The sequence below is a fragment of the Dipodomys merriami genome, unplaced genomic scaffold (assembly GCF_024711535.1).
Source record: "Dipodomys merriami isolate MVZ:Mamm:240054 unplaced genomic scaffold, mDipMer1.0.p SCAF_1, whole genome shotgun sequence".
Classification (NCBI taxonomy): Eukaryota; Metazoa; Chordata; class Mammalia; order Rodentia; family Heteromyidae; genus Dipodomys; species Dipodomys merriami.
The window spans coordinates 16,918,188-16,935,159 of NW_027202270.1; the positions used below are offsets into that span (position 1 = coordinate 16,918,188).

The window sequence follows — 16,972 nt, forward strand, 5'->3', positions numbered from 1 at the left end:
CACTTTCCTGAGTAGCTAAGATTACAGGTATATGATGCTGGCATTTGACTATTTCTTTTTTTCCCCCTTTCCTTCCTTCTTTATTTCCTTTCTTTTTTGTTCTTCTTCCTCCTCCTCCTCCTCCTCCCCCTCCTCCTCCTCCTCTTCCTCCTCCTTCTCCGCCTCCTCCATCCTCTGCCTCTTCTGCTTCTGCTTCTGCTTATTCTTCTTCTCTGTTTCTGTCTCTGTCTCCTTTTTCAGTGTGGGGGAATCAAACCCAGCACCCACCCTAGGCAAGCACTCTACCACAGCCTAAAGATCCCTTATTCTGAGGTCTGCCAACAGAGCCACTCCTATTGTCTTCCAGGTGGGAAGTGCATGGGCAAGGACTGGGCACCGCCCTTCCTAAGGTTTCCTCTTCCAAACCATTCAGCTAGGCCGATGGCATTGCTCTTGTAGTGCTTTACTAACAGTAACAAGCTGCAGTCAACATATGTCAGCAATTTGAGCATTTCCAATTGGCTTTTGTGAGTTACAAGCTCTGTGATCCATTCCTAAAATGTGCAGTAGCCTGACAAACACACATCAACTCCCAACCCTTACCAGCTCTGACCCGTTACTTTGTTGCAGAACAAGCTTGGCTCACACACTGAGTTCTCCTGCAATGCTCCATTGTATTGTGCATCCAGCACTGCCTTGTGTGTCCCGGGGGCCTGCCTCAGTGCAGAGCTGGGCTGGCGCTTACATGACTGTTTCACGTGTAAAATGCTTCCAGTTCCAGCTCCTTCATGGGACCCTGAACAGCCAAAACATATTGGCTGATATGATGAAAAGTCTGTTTGGGGATCAGAAAAACCCAATTAAAGTTTATGTTCAGTCATTTGCTTGCCAAATGATCTTGGAAAGTATTGCTTGTTTCCCCTGAGTTGGTTTCTAGGAGTAGAAGAGAGGATGGGGCAGGAAAGTCCATGAGACTCTTATCTCCATTAATACTGGAAATGGAGTTGTGGCTCATAGTGATAGAATGCTGTGTTGAGTATAAAAGCTCAGGGACAGTGCCCAGACCCTCCCCATTTGTCCCCTAATGGCTAGTTTTCTCTTTTTCTTTCAGTAATAGAAATCACTTGAGCCAGGTGCTAGGGGCTCAACTCTGTAATCCTAGCTACTGAGGAGGCTGAGACCTGAGGATCACAGTTCAAAGCCTAGACAGGAATGTTCCTGAGACTCTTATCTCCAATAAACCACTCAGAAAACTGGAAGTGGTGCTGTGTCTCAGGCGCTTGCCTTGAGCTGAAGAACTCAGGGACAGTGCCCAGTCCCAGAGTTCAAGCCCCATGACAAAAAAAAATCACTTGGATGGTTACATAAAAGACAGATTCCTAGACAGGCTTGGTGGTACATGCCTGTAATCCCAGCTATGTAGGAGGTATTAAGCAGGATGATAGTGTTCTGAGGCTGATCTTGGGTAAAACCTAGAAACTCTGTCTGAAAAATAAAGCAAAAAAAAAAAAAAAAAAAAAAAAAAAAACCAAAGGAATCAGAGGCATGACTTAAGTGGTAGAGTGCCTGCCTAGCTAACACAAGGCTCTGAGTTCAAACAACAACAGAAAAAGATGGAGAGTCTCACCCTCTTTAACTGGAATGAGGCCTTATGACTCAATTTGGCCAATGCAATGGAAGTAGTGTTGAAAGCAACATCCAGGTCAGAAGTTAGGAGAAGGAGGCATGAGTTCTACTTTGTCTTTTCTTTGGAATGATAATGTAATGGCATGACCTAAAGCAGCCATCTGGTACCCAACATAGAAGATACATGGACTGGGCACAGGGGTTCTTGCTTGGAACCCTAGTTAGTCAGGAGGCTGAGATCTCAGGATCATGGTTCAAAGCCACCCTGGACAGGAAAAGTCCATGAGACTCTTATCTCCAATGAATCACCAAAAATCCAGAAGTGGAGCTGTGACTCAAGTGGTAGAGTGCTAGCTTTGAGCCCAAAAACTCACGGACAGTGCCCAGGCCCTGAGTCCAAGCCCCAGGGCACACGCTCGAACACACACACACACACACACACACACACACACACACACACACACACACACTACTGTAGTGACCGCCTACTCGACCAGCGAGGAAAAACGACCACCACTCCAGGAGTCTTCTCAGATCACGCTTTATTGGAGAGCCTTTTAGTTGTAGGAGAGCTTGGGCGCGAGAGAGCGTGCACCCGAAATACAGCCGCTTATATAGGGAATTCGAACACGGGTCTTTTCTATTGTTGGTCGCCTGCCTTTTACCGTCACCAGGTGTCATGGGATTGGCTGGGGACACTACCGGGCTCGCGCACGCGCACAGCCCAGGCGTCCCGCCAAGCACCGTCTGGAGTGGTAATCCTCAAAACTGCAAGGGAGTGGGCGGAGTCTCGCCTCGGCTCCCTACACGATACTCCAAAGAGTTTCAGAATCATTCACTAGCTTTACACTGTCTACACTATCTTCTATTATAGAGGAAAAAAATTTCCTTGTTTATGTTTGTTTCGTTTTGTTTTTGCGTGGGCTTGAACTCGGGGTCTGGGCACTGTCTCTTAGCTTTTTCTCTCAAGGCTGGCACTCTACCACTTAAGCCATAGCTCCACTTCCAGCTTTTGGTAATGAGTTGAAAATAAAAAGTCTCACAAACATCCCTGCCTGAGCTGGCAATTCTCAGATCTCAGCCTCTTGAGTAGCTAGGATTACAAGTGTGAGCCATCAGCACTAGCTTGGGTTTTCATTACCACAACCAAACATATTTCCTAACTAATGCAGAATTTGATATTTGTGGTGCTTAAAAGCCTGAAGTGTGTGCCATTGGCTTGGAGACTGAATGACAGACAGCAAAGAAAATATTGCATGCTGGTAAGCTGTGGGCTGTCGTTGTATTTCAGCAAAATATAGGCTAGATCTGTCATCTGTGATGCTGGAGGTAGGTGGGATGCTGATCGTCTTACTGCTGTCCCAAGTGTCCATTAGCTGTGCCTTGGAAGTTCCATTACTGGGCAGTACTGGGTAGTACAGGGATTTCTGTACTATTCAAGGCACACAAGAGAAAGTGAAGTCTCTGGAGGCCTGGCTCAGTTGGTAGCATGCTATCCATTGAGGGAAAGCGTCAGTTTGAGTCCTCATCTCAGAAGTAAAAATTTAAAAGAAAAAGCCAAGTCTCTTTTCCCCTCTGTTCTCCTCCAGCCTCCCCATAAGCAGCACTGGTACTTGGTGGGAGGAAAGGAAATGCGTTCAATGATTTCCGGCAAGAAGTCTTTGTGATCCATTCCGGAGTGGCCACCCTAGGGTCCCGGGGGGCCTGGGATGGAAGAAGCTGGTAGGAGAGGAAGGGAGGGGCAGCAGCGAGGAGCCAGAGCAGCTGGGTCTGCATTCCCCATTTGGACTCTGACTCAGGCCCCAGGAATGCCAAGGAAGGCGGTGTGTAGCCGCCAGGGGCAGGCTGGGGTCCCATGGGCACAGGGAATGCAGGGCGGTGCGCCGGGGCATGGGGGCTGGGGCTCCCGCGCGCGCAGACGTCTCCCCAGCCGAGGGAGAAGCAGGTGTCTCTCCCTGTGGGGAGGACAGTGCATCTGAACCTCGCACTTCTTCATCTCCTCCACCTGGGAGAGGGGCAGGCTCCCGGACGCCAATGGGGACATGTTGGACACTCTCGTTTATTCTTCTGGAAGCACCCGCCACCCCACGGCCGCATCCCCAGACTCCAGGTGGACGAACCTCATCATTTCTAATTTCTTCAACTCGTCCCTCCACGGAAGCGTGCGTCTCCCCGCCGTCCCTGCTTTGAGCGCGGGACAAAGAAATCCGAGCATCTCCGCTCGCCCTGCGCCCCCACGATGCCCCCGAGCCTCCTCCCCGACGCTGGGGTGACCTCAGAGACCCACAGGGACCAGGCCTCAGGATCCCCAGGTGCACCCCCATTCCCTTCCCAGTCGCCTGCCAAGAGGGGCAGCTGCACAGGGACCCCCCCACCCCCCTGAGCTGTGACACCCAATGAAAGCAAACCCGATCCGAGAGGGCTGGGCGCCAGGGACCGGCCCAGAATAGTGCTGCCCAGGGCCGGCCGCCTGTCGCTGCGCACTTTGCTCCCTGGTTGGAGCTGGCCCCATGGAGCCTGAGCTGGAGCACGCACTGCACAGGGTATGGGGGTCTCAGGAGGCCTGCACTGGGGCAACTGGGCCCCACGATCCAGCACTGTAGTGTGTGTGTGTGTGTGTGTGTGTGTGTGTGTGTGTGTGTGTGTGTGTGTGTGTGTGTGATCAGCCTTTCCTCTGAGTATATGAGCTTATAGGCATCTGTGTGTGTGTGTGTGTGTGTGTGTGTGTGCTGTGTCTGTGGTGCTGTGTGTGTTTTGGAGCACTTGGATATGTGTCTCTGTGCCTTGTTGAGGGTTTATTTTGTGTGTGTTTGTATATGTGCGTGTTTGTGTGTACGTGTAAGGGGGTCAGGGGATGCATGTGTACCATAAGAAGGGGACCCTCTGGACTTTGGGAATGGAAGCCTCCACTGCGCCCTTCAGACTTTCTTCTCCCCACAGACCCCATCCTGGAGCAGCCTTGGGGGTCCTGAGCACCCAGGTAAGTGGACTGTTCCTTCCTCTGGGCCTAGCCTCTTCTCCCATTGCTCCTTTCTCCCCACCTTTCTGGGACTTCTAGTCTCTCCGCCTCTCTCCCCTCCACACCTGATTTTTGCCAGAAAGTCCTTTCTCTTCTCTCTGTCTCCTTCCTTCTTTCCCCTTTCCCCGGTATGTCCTTCACTTCCTTGTTCCTCTTTGCTAAAGACCTGGATCTGAGTCCCAAACTTTCCCACTTTCTAGCTGTGTGATTTCCAGCAAATTGTTTAACCTCTCTGAATTTCTGGTCCTTTACTAGAACTAGGAAGAAAATAATGCCTCCCTTATAAGGCTGCTATGAGTATGGAATGAGAAATATGTTGGAGAAAATGTCCTTTTGCAAGTTCACAAATATATTTATAAATTAAAAGTATTTATAAATAGATATCCATAAATATTTATCACATTGAAGTAGACATTATGTGTGTGTGTGTGTGTGTGTGTGTGTGTGTGTGTGTGTGCGTGTGTGTGTTGGGGCTTGAACTAAATTCTGTCCCTTGAGCCACTGTTCCACTTCTAGCTTTTTAGTGGTCAGTTGGATATAAGAGTCTCATGGACTTTGCTGCTCAGACTGGTTTTGAACCTCAATCTTCAGCTCTCAGCCTCTTGAGTATCTGGGATTACAGGCATGAGCTACCAGCCCTTAATTTGAAGTTGATTTATTTTTGCACTATTCCCCTATTAAACAAATAGGCCCACTTCCCTGTTTCAGAGATGAGCTTCCTAGAGCAAGAAGACAGCGCCTCCTGGTTATCACCTACCATGACTACCAGCTCAGAAAGAATCTGCGGCAAGAGGGGAGGCAAAGCATTGAGATGGATGAGGCAGGAGGCTGTGGAAGAAGGGGAGCCACCAGGTTTGGGGGAAGGTGAGGCCAAGGTCATTTCTGGGGAGGTACAAGAAGGTAGTGGGAAATTCCAGAGCTTTACCCGGGGCTCATAACACAGAATTGGATCCAACCTTTAACCTATGGCCTCAGTCTCCCCACAAGGGAGGGAACCACTGGTCCACAGAACCAGTAGCACCGTGTGGCCAACTCAGAAAGATGGCACAGAGCTTTTATCTGCTGTGAATACTGACTCCTCTTTCGTAAACGAGGCCACAGCATCGAGGCTTCCCGAGGGCTGTGGTGAGATACTGAGCCAGCACATGAGGAAGTGTCCTGGAAGATGGAGTTACTGTCCTCTCTCCCTCCTCCCTGCAACAGGTGCCCAGTGCAGGCCAGCTGCTGAGTCCACCAGGCTGGAAGCCACGTTCCCCAAGACCACACCCTTGGCCCATGCCGCTCCCTTGGCGGAGCTGGAGACCCCACCCACAGGATGGGACCTCCTTCAGCCTGACTCTGCAGTCTCTGCTACAGGTTCCAGTTCCGGGGATGTGGAGCTGGACATAGAGTTCCCAGCCACAGAAGCCTGGGACTACGAGCTGGAAAGCCTGGGGGAGGACAGGCCTGCCCCGTGCCCATCCCCACAGGCTCCACTTCTCAGCCTGGGCTGGGATGATGAGCTGCAGAAGCCTGGGGCCCAGGTCTACATGCACTTCATGCAGGAGCACACCTGCTATGATGCCATGGCCACCAGCTCCAAGCTGGTCATCTTTGACACCACACTGGAGGTGAGGCCCTGGCTCTGTCTCCCCTGAACTCAGTCCTCATCCTTACAGTTCTGCAGTCAGCAGCCATGCCCGCTAGGCTGCTGTTAAGCCATGTCTCTCTACAAGTTCCCTTCAAGGATTCCCTAGAACCTTGGAGAGCAGTGGGGAGAGGGAGGACTTGTATTTTCTGTGAACATCCCCTAATTGTCCTCAGAGCCTTGCAGCTTAATGTCTACAAACCTTAGATCATTCATTACCTTACCTCTATTATCTCTGAAAGAGGGATCAGAATACTTGCTTGCTTTTGGTTTCAGAGGAGTCTTGGGACAACTCACTATAAAGAGAGAGCCTTGGGAACTGCCAAATATGTGTAAGACGTTGCAGAGTTACCGAGAACACCTCATCCAGAATCACCTCATCCATTGCATGAGGCAACTAGACACCTTAGTTCTATTATAGTTCTATTGTTTTGTCTTCATTTTATTTATTTATTTATTTATTTATTTATTTATTTATTTATTTATTTATTTGGGGGGGAGTCAGTCGTGGGGCCTGAACTCTGGGCCTGGGCACTGTCTCTGAGCTCTTCAGCTCAAGGCCAGTGCTCTATCACTTGAGCCATGGTTCCACTTCTGGCTTTTTCTGCTTATGTGGTGCTGAGGAATTGAACCCAGCACCTCATGCATGCAAGGCAAGCACTCTACCACTGAGCCACCTTCCCAGCCCCACTCATGAGACTCTTATCTCCAACAAACCACCAGAAAAACGGAAGTGGCACTGTAGCTCAAGTGGTAGAACGCTCACCTTGAGCTGAAGAGGTGAATGACAGTGCCCAGGCCCAGAGTTCAAGCCCCACAACCACCACCAACAACAAAAAGCTGAAAATATTTACAATTTATTTAAAGGAAAATCATGTATTTAGCGAGGCAAACATGATGTAAATAATTGTGCCTCTAGTATTTGGATTAGCAAAGTTTTTTTCTTTTTTTTTTAGCCAGTCCTGGGGCTTGAACTCTGGGCCTGGGCACTGTCTCTGAGCTTCTTTTGCTCAGGGCTATTACTCTACCCTTTAACCCACAGCACCACTTCTGGCTTTTTCTGTGTATGTGGTACTGAGGAATCAAACCCAGGGCTTCATGCATGCTAGGCAAGCACTCTACCACTGAGCCACATTCCCAGCCCGCAAAGTTTATATTGAGTCCACATCCACAAGACCTCTGCATAAGCTCACTGAATTAGAGTTCCTCGTGGTTTGGTGGTTCATGGGCTCTCTCAGTGCCCCTGACCACAAGTAGCTTGAGCTGTGTAGCAAAAACACCCAATGGTGATTGTGTGCCGTGACCTGGGAAAAACAAGCAGGCTCCTGTCCGGGAGGACCTGGGAGAAGGTTCCATGGGAGGACCTGGGTGGGATCAGCAGACCAACAGAGAATGCTCACTGTAGGCAATGAGAGAGGAGGATGAGGGTCGCATGGACTCACCCTTTGCTCCTCTTTCCTGTCTTCAGATCAAGAAGGCCTTCTTTGCTCTGGTGGCCAATGGTGTGCGGGCTGCCCCTCTGTGGGACAGCAAGAAGCAGAGCTTTGTGGGTGAGGAGAAACTAGGAGGTGGGAGTGGGTGGGGAACGGCAAGGGGGCTGACCTCATATAATGCAAGGAAATGAGAAGGGCAGGGCTGTTGACCTGCCTTGCTCCCAAAGGCTACAGGATGACCTTTTCCCACTGTCTTCTTCCATTCCACAGGGATGCTCACCATCACAGACTTCATCCTGGTGTTGCACCGTTACTACAGATCCCCCCTGGTGAGTCCTAGATACCCAGGTGAGGCTGAGGTATGGTACCTGCAGGACCCACATCTGACTGCCAGTTTTTTGCCCATGCCTCTAGGTCCAGATCTATGAGATCGAAGAACATAAGATTGAGACCTGGAGGGGTGAGTGGGGAGAGAGGCTGTGGGGCTGAGTGTGGGGCCTGGTGCCTGAGGCTGAGCATGTGTGGTGATGATTTTCTGAGGAGCGGTAGGCAATAGGGAACTCCAGGTACTTGTGGAAGGGGGAGCAGCTAGACTACTTGCAAGACAGTCAGTTCCTGTGGCCTGACACTGGCTTCTTCTGCAGAGATCTATCTCCAAGGCTGCTTCAAGCCTCTGGTCTCCATCTCTCCCAATGACAGGTAAGCATTGCCAACTGTCCACCCGAGTCTCTCGCCCTGACCTCCTTCTCCTACCCCACTCAGCCCTGACCTCTTTCATCATCTGGGGAAGCAGAGGCAACCTTGGTGTCCAGGAGGCTGGGATGGAGGGTGTCTCCCCTTCCATGGCTTGGAAGCTCACTGCTTCTACCTCCTCAGCCTGTTTGAAGCTGTCTATGCCCTCATCAAGAATCGAATCCACCGCCTGCCCGTCCTGGATCCTGTCTCAGGCACGGTGCTTTATATCCTCACACACAAGCGGCTGCTCAAGTTCCTGCACATCTTTGTGAGCCCAGGGTGCAGGTCCTGAGGGGGGGAATGGGAGCATGGAGACGTCCAGAAGGATTTTATTTCAGCCTAGGGATGGGGGGAGGAAGAAACTTGGAGCCCTTGAGGACGGCTTGACCTCTGACCACCACCCTGACCCCATCCCAACCAGGGCGCCCTGCTGCCCAGGCCCTCCTTCCTCTGCCGCACCATTCAAGATCTGGGCATCGGCACATTCCGAAATTTGGCTATGGTTCTGGAGACGGCGCCTGTCCTGACTGCACTGGATATCTTTGTAGATCGCCGCGTGTCTGCGTTACCAGTGGTCAATGAATCTGGTACCCACATCTAGGGCAAGAGGCTTTGGCCAGGATGGGGGGAGGAGGATCTGGTGAAAGGACGTGGGCAGGGTGCATGGGGCAGAATTTGTGTAGTATTATCTTGGAGGACCAGGGTGGAAGGTGTTAGAAGTCCCTGCCTTCTTTGAGCCTTGGACCAGTTACTTAGCCTCTCTGTGCCTCAGTGTCTTCATCTGTGAAACAGGAATCTGTGTGTGTGTGTATGTGCGCGCGCACGTGCGCGCGCACACACGTGCGCACATACATGCACACATGAGTACTAGGGCTTGAATTTAGGGCCTGGGTGCTGTCTTTTAGCTTTTTCACCCAAGGCTGGTGGCTCTACCACTTGAGCCACAGCTTTAATTGGAGATAAGAGTCTCACAGATTGTTCTCCCTAGGCTGGCATAGAATAATAAACCTCAGATCTAGAAGTGGTATTTTAACTGAAAGGATGAGAACATCTTAGACCTGAGGAGGGAAGAAAGGGCAGGCATTAGCACCCTGGTGAAATAGAAATCTTAATGCCTTCTAGCTTTCTGATTTCATAGGAGGAATTATAAGATTATGTGCAAATAAAATGAGCCTAGTAAGAGGAGGAAACAGCAGACCAAGTTTTATGTTTTAGTTCAACCTAAGTGGGCCATGTGATCCTAGGCTCTCAGCCAGGCCTCAATTTCCTGCTCTGGAAAGATTCAGCAAGGTGGGAAAACATTTCTTTGGTTAGGCTATAGAATATATTTCAAAGATAGGGGCTGGCAATTGTAGCTTGGTGGTAGAGTACTTACCTAGCATGTATAGGAGCCTGGGTTTAATCCTTAGAATGGGGGGCTGGGGTGGGAAATCAAAGTTACATTCACTGTAATGAGGTGAGATATCAAGAAATGCTTTTAAGCCAGGTGCCAGTGGCCCACGCCTGTCATCCTAGCTCCTCAGGAGGCCGAGATCTGAGAATCACGGTTCAAAGCCAGGCCAGGCAGAAAAGTCCGAGAGACTTTTATCTCCAATTAACCACCAGAAGTGGCACTGTGGCTCAAATTGATAGAGCACTAGTCTTGAGCAAAGAGCTCAGCGCCCAGGCTGTGGTCCTAGGCTGTGAGGTCAAGCCTCGTAACTGACAAAGAGAGAGAGAGAGAGAGAGAGAGAGAGAGAGAGAGAGAGAGAGAGAGAGAGAGAGAGAGAGAAATGTACTTATTACCTGACTATTGAAACAGTAACCCCTCTGTACATCACCTTTTTAATAACAATAAAAATAATAAGGGCTGGGAAGTTGGCTCAGTGGTAGAGTTCTTGCCTCACATGCATGAGGCCCTGGGTTCGATTCCTCAGCACCACATAAGCAGAAAAAAGTGGGAAGTGGTGCTGTAGCTCAAGTGGCAGAGTGCTAGCCTTGAGCTGAAGAGCTGAGGGACAGCGCCCAGGCAGAGAGTTCAGTGCCAATGACTGACAAAAAAAAATTAAAACAAGCAGTTTTCTATAAATAATTAAACAAACAATTCATTTGCTTAAACCAGATCCAATTTAAATCCATATTTTGCATTTCTATCTTTTGTCCCTGAGTCTGCTCAATCTCCAACAGTTCCCTTATTCCTTTATTATCATAAAGCAGGTCACTCACAAACCCTGGATCTCTATGTAATACCTCACCTTTAAATTCCTCTGTTTGTTTTCTAGAGGTGGCCTCACCTTGTTCCTCTCTTCCTGTTTTTTGTGAATAAGAACTGAGATCTAGACTTGATAAGTTGAGACTCTACATTCTAGGCTAGCAGAGTTCATTGTTAAGGCCCTCATATTGCATCTCATCAAGATTCCTGAGGTCAGATGTCTCACTCTCTAGCATGCCAAGTTGGCCAGACTTAGCATGAGCAATCACCCTGATACCCCATTACAAAATGGTAGTCTGGGAAGGGAGATTTCAGCAAGCTCATTCCAGTAGGCTGCCCTAATCTCCTGCACAGCCTCCTGCTTCTGACTGGGTCTCTGCCCTGTCTTTCTCCTCCCTCCCCCTGCAGGTCAGGTGGTGGGCCTCTACTCCCGCTTTGATGTGATTGTAAGTGTCTGGGGACTGGAGGTGTGCAGGGAGGCTGGGCAGAGAGGGCTGGTGGGGAGTTTCTGTGGACACATTTACAAATATGTAGAGCGTGTTATCTGTGAGGCTGTGGCTTGAGTGACAGAGAGACTCAGATGTCACCTTCTCTCCCTACTCTAGCACCTGGCTGCCCAGCAAACCTACAACCATCTAGACATGAGTGTGGGAGAAGCACTACGGCAGAGGACACTGTGTCTGGAGGGGGTCCTCTCCTGCCAGCCCCATGAGAGCCTGGGGGACGTCATCGACAGGATTGCCCGAGAGCAGGTGCCCAGATGCAGGCATGCTCCCAACACACCTGGCTCATTCTTCCATGCATAGCTCCAGCTACCCCTGTAATGGGGGCGTCTGGCCTGTCCTCCCACATTGTAGCCAACTTGTAGCATCTTCTTGGTATGCAACTGGTGCTGTCTGTGAGGGCTACAGCCAGCTGAGTGGTCAAAGCCATAGTCTCCTGGTTTCCAGGAGATGTCTTCACATTCCTCCAGCTATGTCAAACTTTCCCCTGTTGCTTGGAGCTGTAGCCACGAGGCTCTTACCATCACTGACCATTGTGGGTCCACAGGTGCATCGGCTGGTGCTAGTGGACGAGACCCAGCATCTCCTAGGTGTGATCTCCCTCTCCGACATTCTTCAGGCGCTGGTGCTCAGCCCCGCTGGCATCGACGCCCTCAGTGCCTGAAAACTCCCAGGCCACCTTCCACACCCAGAACCCGATGAAGGGAGCCAAGGGACTCGGCCTTCATCTTCCACCCTCGTTGGCTGATTCAGTTCTGGTTCAGGTAGGCTCCACCTTTGGTTATTGGGCCAGCTCCTTGGTCTTCCTGGGCTCCTAGATCTCAGATTGAGCTACCTTGAGGAGGGAAGTGGCCTTGTTCAAAGCTGAGCTGCCATGGAACCTGGAAGTTTGAGGCTTCCACGTTGTCTCAGTTTCAGCTGTTCACAGAGGCCATCCTAGGAGAGGGGGGCCCAGCTTATGGCACTCTGAGATTTAATTGCTATCTCCTTCTTCAATTTCCACCTGTGGGGAGTTACATTAGAAGAAAGCAAGCTAATAACCCTTGCTTGAACGGCATTTTCATCCTCAGTGAATCTGACATGATCACAGACTTTCCTGGTAGCATATTTCATGGGAGTTTACCAAAAGAGGAGGCACAAGTTCCCGCTAGTTGGCAGTGAGTGGCAAGACTTGTCAGCTGAGCAGGCAGCGCTCTCTCCCTGTGTAGTCAGTCACTGTCTGCTCTCTTTTTCTCACAGGCTTCTCCAGCCTCCCCCCTTGATTATCCTTGCTCTTCCTATACTCCCAGAAGCCCTTGCGTCCCAGAATGACGACATTAGGAACAGCAGAGTCAAGTCTGGAGGTCCCTGAACACACTGGGATTAACCCAGGGCTACCTACGCTCTACACCCACTCGTATTCCTTTCCCCCTTCCGTGGGTGGGGACTTACTGCAGTGGGACAGTGAGCACACAGCTGTGGGTTTGACATGATAAAATGCTCTGGCTCCCTTGGCTTCTGAACCAGGCACAGGTCTTGCTTCAAACTCCTGGGAACCCTAGAAGAACCATTTTGGTGGTTCTCCTACAACTTGACCACTTCCCTCTTACCTACCCTGCATTTCATTTCAGGCCTGCCAGGGGTGGGGGTGGGGTCACTGGGGAGCAGCTCTTAGTTCTAGAGCTGCATGTTGGAGTGAGGTTCTCCATCATTATCCAGAAAACAGTTCTCAGTTCCCAGGGAAGAATGGCCTTGTATTTGGATTCCTGAGACCAAGCAATCGAAGGAACAAGCCACGAACTTGGATTTTATAGGTTCCATTCAAAATGCTATAGCCAGGTGGGCAAATCCCTGTACTTTCTGAATTCAAAGACTTGAAGGAAATTCTGCGAGTGACAAACACTGCAAGTGACATTGCTTTTGTTGAACACAGACTGTTCTTCCATTGAATTTTTAAACCATCTTTTATTTATAACAAAACCCAAAAGAAGATATTTATTAATCACTTATACAACAGGTAGTACGCAGTCTACACTCTTATCTGCAAGAAACATGACTTTTAAGCTTTGCAATGCTGAATGTAATTTCTCTTAGGAACCTCATTTCATCAGGTGGTAGAAATTAACCTCAGTCAACTTGGAGGCGGGTGGAGGGGGCAGAGGGGGCTCTTCTTTACCTTTTTCTAGAGCTTAATGAGCAGAGGAGGCTTTAAATAGCAGCACCTATCCATGGCCAGCACCTGTCAAAACATCCCTCGTCCATCTGGGTATTGGTTGGTCATTGGTGTACACAGTCACTGCCTTGTACTTCCCCACTTGCAAAGCCTCTCTAAGGCTGCCTGCAGTTGGGCATTCAAGACATCCAAACTCCTGAATTTGATCCCTCTGGGCTTTAGGAAGCTCTACAAGGCTATTTTAGAGCCATCTTCTGAGAAAAACAGCATATTCTACTCTATGTCTTATTGCTTTCTTCAGGCTCAATCCAGAAACAGCCCAGGGCTCTTCTATAGTTTCTTTGTCCTCCCAACCTACCCCAGCCTATGGAATCTTTACCAGTCTTTACAGAACTCATCATATGTTCTCCCAAATCCACCCTGTGTCCTGAATTCCTGCCACCCACATTGAGAATCAGGCTTCTGACAATATAAAGCCAAGTCTCAGCTTCTGCTGTCCTCTTTCCTATGCACATGGGTGCTCCAGGTCCAGCCATCCAGTGCAGGAAGATTAGGTAGATATTTCTAAACTGTGATCCCTCCCCCTGACACCTCAGCCCCCCCAGAGCTATAGAGTGGGGGCTTCTGCACATGATCGAGACACTTCGCCAAAATCCAAGAGTTAGTAGCTCTTCTCAGCCCTATTCAGGAAGGTCTAGAGTCTTGGGCTCAAGTGGGAAGAAGAGATGGGTCTGGGCAAAAAAAAAAAAAAAAAAAAAAAAGAAGGATCAATCTCTAAAGCAATGTTCTTGTAGAGGCTGGGGCAGGCAGCTACCCCTATGGCTGGCTCCAGGAATGTGTAGGAGGTTAGTTGTTTGAGGTTGTGCCTTTAAGGAGAGACCTTCAGCTCTAACTGTAAGGTGGAGAAAGGTATTTGATCCCTCTGACTCCCCTTGAACTTTCCTGGGCCCACCACCCTGAGGACCCAGCAGATGTCCACCTTGGGTCCTTCTATGAGGGTCCACTCTGCCTCACTGCCTCTGTTTCCACCTCTGAACAGGCCCAGAGTTCAGCTGCTGGCCCAGCCCTTGAAACTCTAATGGTTGCACCCTCCCCCAGTCCCCCCAAAAAGATAGGGGGACATCCCATCCCATAGGGGACACAGGTGCCTCTACTCTGACTTAGAATAAAAGAAGTATGTTGTGTGCCTGCTACCCTCTGTCCCTTCACTCTGCCTGTGGGTTGGTTTAACATTGTCTCCACACCTGTAGCTCCCTTTGGACTCCTTTGCTTTTCAGTCTCTTTTCTCTCAACTCTGGATGTGCTTCAGGATCATCAAGGAAACACTGAGAAATACAAAGTCCCAGGGGACTCATTCCTGGCAATTCTCATGAGATTTGGAGTGGAATCTGGGCAACTATATTTAATTTCTGTCAAAACTGGAGACTTAGGATTGCTAACACAGATGGACACATGAGACTGGGCTAATAGTAAAATTATCTGTCTGATGATTAAGTCTAGTTACTCAAGTACTTAAAAAGACTAAGAGCAGTGACCGATTGTGCAACGCATATAATTAACTAGCATTCTCACAGCTCTTCCAAACATCCATTCCATGATGACAATTGCTAGTGTTTTCACGTGACATGCATATTCAAACTGGAATTATAAATTATCACCTAGTATCTAATTAAAATGCATTCAGAAGAATTCCATAGAACAGGAGCTTGTAGACAGCAAAACTCTTGCTTAATTATTTTAAGAAAAGGAAAGCTGTTTTCTTAAAAATTTTACTAAAAAATAAATATGGACCCTAAGCCAAGTGCTGAGGCTCATACTAGCAATCCTAGCTACTCAAGAGGCTGAGATCTGAGGATCATGGTTCAAAAATAGCCCAGGCAGAAAGGCTGTGAGACTAACCTCCAATTAATCACCAGAAAACCAGAATGGCACTGTTATTCAAAGAGCACTAGCTCACAAAAACAGCTCAGGGACAGCACCTAGGCCCCAAGTTCAAGTCCTATGACTGAAAACATATAGATGGACCCTAATTTGGCCAACAAATTCCAATTCGCTGGACTAGGAGTACCATTGTTTGTATTCTTTTCAGGTAAAGATATAGCTGCCATGCAGAACCATTGCCCGTCTTTCTGCAATTACCCTACACCTGCCACTGGCTTTTCTTTTTCTTTTCTTTTTGTGGTTCACACAGGTTGTCCACCAGAAGAAAAGGTTTCATCTGTTTAATCATTTTTATTATCAATACAAAGCATAGAAGCACATAACTGAGATTCTATCCCCTTGAGTCTTTAGACAAAACATGCATGTAAGAAATCAGTGTTCTACTTCAGCATGCGCAGTCACTGCCCATTGGTGACAGCTCCGGGAGAGGGACCGGTCATAAGTAATCATGGTTCTGAAGTGCTTAACAATTAAAAATGCACTGCAATAAGAGCAATGCTCAGTTTGGGGATACCATAGATAATTTGAACTCAGGGCCTCTTACCCTTTCTTGGCTCTTTTTCATCAACACTGGCATTCTACCACTTGAGCTACACCTCAACTTCTGGTTTTTTTGCTGATTAATTGAAGGTAAAGAATCTCACTGATTTTCCTGCCTAGCTGGCTTCAAGTCACAATCCTTAGAACTCAGCATTGCTTTTCTTTATAGGAGAATGTCAAGTGGCCACCAGGGAACTTCACTGGGACATCTCTTTGTAGTGACTCTTGGGGACCCTGAGACCCTCAGACCTCCTGTCCAGCCAATGATGGGTTTTGTGCCAACCTTCAAACCAGAGCTACTGCTTCTCACTGCACAGAGAAAGCTCAAGGGAAAGAATCTGCCTATGACATCCCACCCACCCTGTCTGTAGCTTTTAAGTGTGTTTAATGAATCACTGTCAAAGAAAGGGATTTTCTTGTCTACATTAAAGATATCTCATCCAGACACTTTGATGAAATATAAACACAGAGGACACTTTCAGTTCCAAGATAAGCAAAAAAAATTTCCTGCACGCTTATGGTAGGAACATTTTTTTCTGTAGGTTTACTGTATATCAATAAAAAACCTTTCATAAGTTAAAAATACTTCAAGTATCTTTGTATGTACTTGAAATTATATACTTCAAATATACTCTATAGAGAAAACCTCTTTGACCTTGTTGGAATTTTGTTTTTCCCACTTGAGCAGGGGAGTCTGATTCATTTCCTCCAGTGCTGTAGCTGTGGGCTTTCTGTAGCACTCTCTGTGGCCAAGATATCACCTTTATGTCATTAACTCCTCAGTTCTTTTTTTTTTTTTTTTACCAAAAAAAGTTTATTTAACACCCAGACATAATACATTGTATATCTGAACATTGTAAATTAAATGTATAGATTGAAATGTTATTTGTATTCTAAGTATACACTAAATAATTTTTAGAAGAGAATGAGATAAATATAAGTGAAAAAATTTCTGCATGCTATTGGATCATTTTGTCAATATTTTGTGATATAGGTATGTCATTATGTTTTCAGATTAATTTCTTTTTTTAATTTAATTTTATTTTATTATTTTTTTGTGAACATACTGTACAGAGGGGAACTCCTCAGTTCTTATAGCTTGTGTTTTGGTCTTGCTACAGCGTACTTGCATCTGGAATGTTCGCTAAAGGCCCATATGTTAAAGGCCTAATTCCCAACTTGATGCTATTGGGAAAAGACAAAACCTTAAGAGGTGGAACCTAAGG

The 16,972-nt window shown here is 48.2% G+C and overlaps 1 protein-coding gene across 2 annotated transcripts; it reads left to right on the forward strand.

Annotated features, from left to right (window-relative positions):
* The first annotated feature begins 3,571 nt into the window (after nt 1–3,571).
* Nucleotides 3,572–16,670, forward strand: Prkag3 (protein kinase AMP-activated non-catalytic subunit gamma 3). 2 transcript variants are annotated; one of them, XM_070016945.1, is made up of 14 exons: nt 3,572–3,917; nt 4,546–4,585; nt 5,333–5,488; nt 5,828–6,234; nt 7,720–7,801; nt 7,955–8,013; nt 8,099–8,144; nt 8,329–8,383; nt 8,561–8,687; nt 8,841–9,006; nt 11,019–11,056; nt 11,216–11,362; nt 11,661–11,877; nt 15,916–16,670. In XM_070016945.1, exons 3-13 carry the CDS (start codon nt 5,335–5,337, stop codon nt 11,775–11,777), a joined length of 1,398 nt encoding a protein of 465 aa, XP_069873046.1. In that variant the 5' UTR covers nt 3,572–3,917; nt 4,546–4,585; nt 5,333–5,334; the 3' UTR covers nt 11,778–11,877; nt 15,916–16,670. The 2 variants fall into 2 exon arrangements, with proteins under 2 accessions (XP_069873046.1, XP_069873055.1); XM_070016954.1 differs by lacking the exon at nt 15,916–16,670 and adding an exon at nt 12,353–12,717.
* The last annotated feature ends 302 nt before the right edge of the window (nt 16,671–16,972 follow it).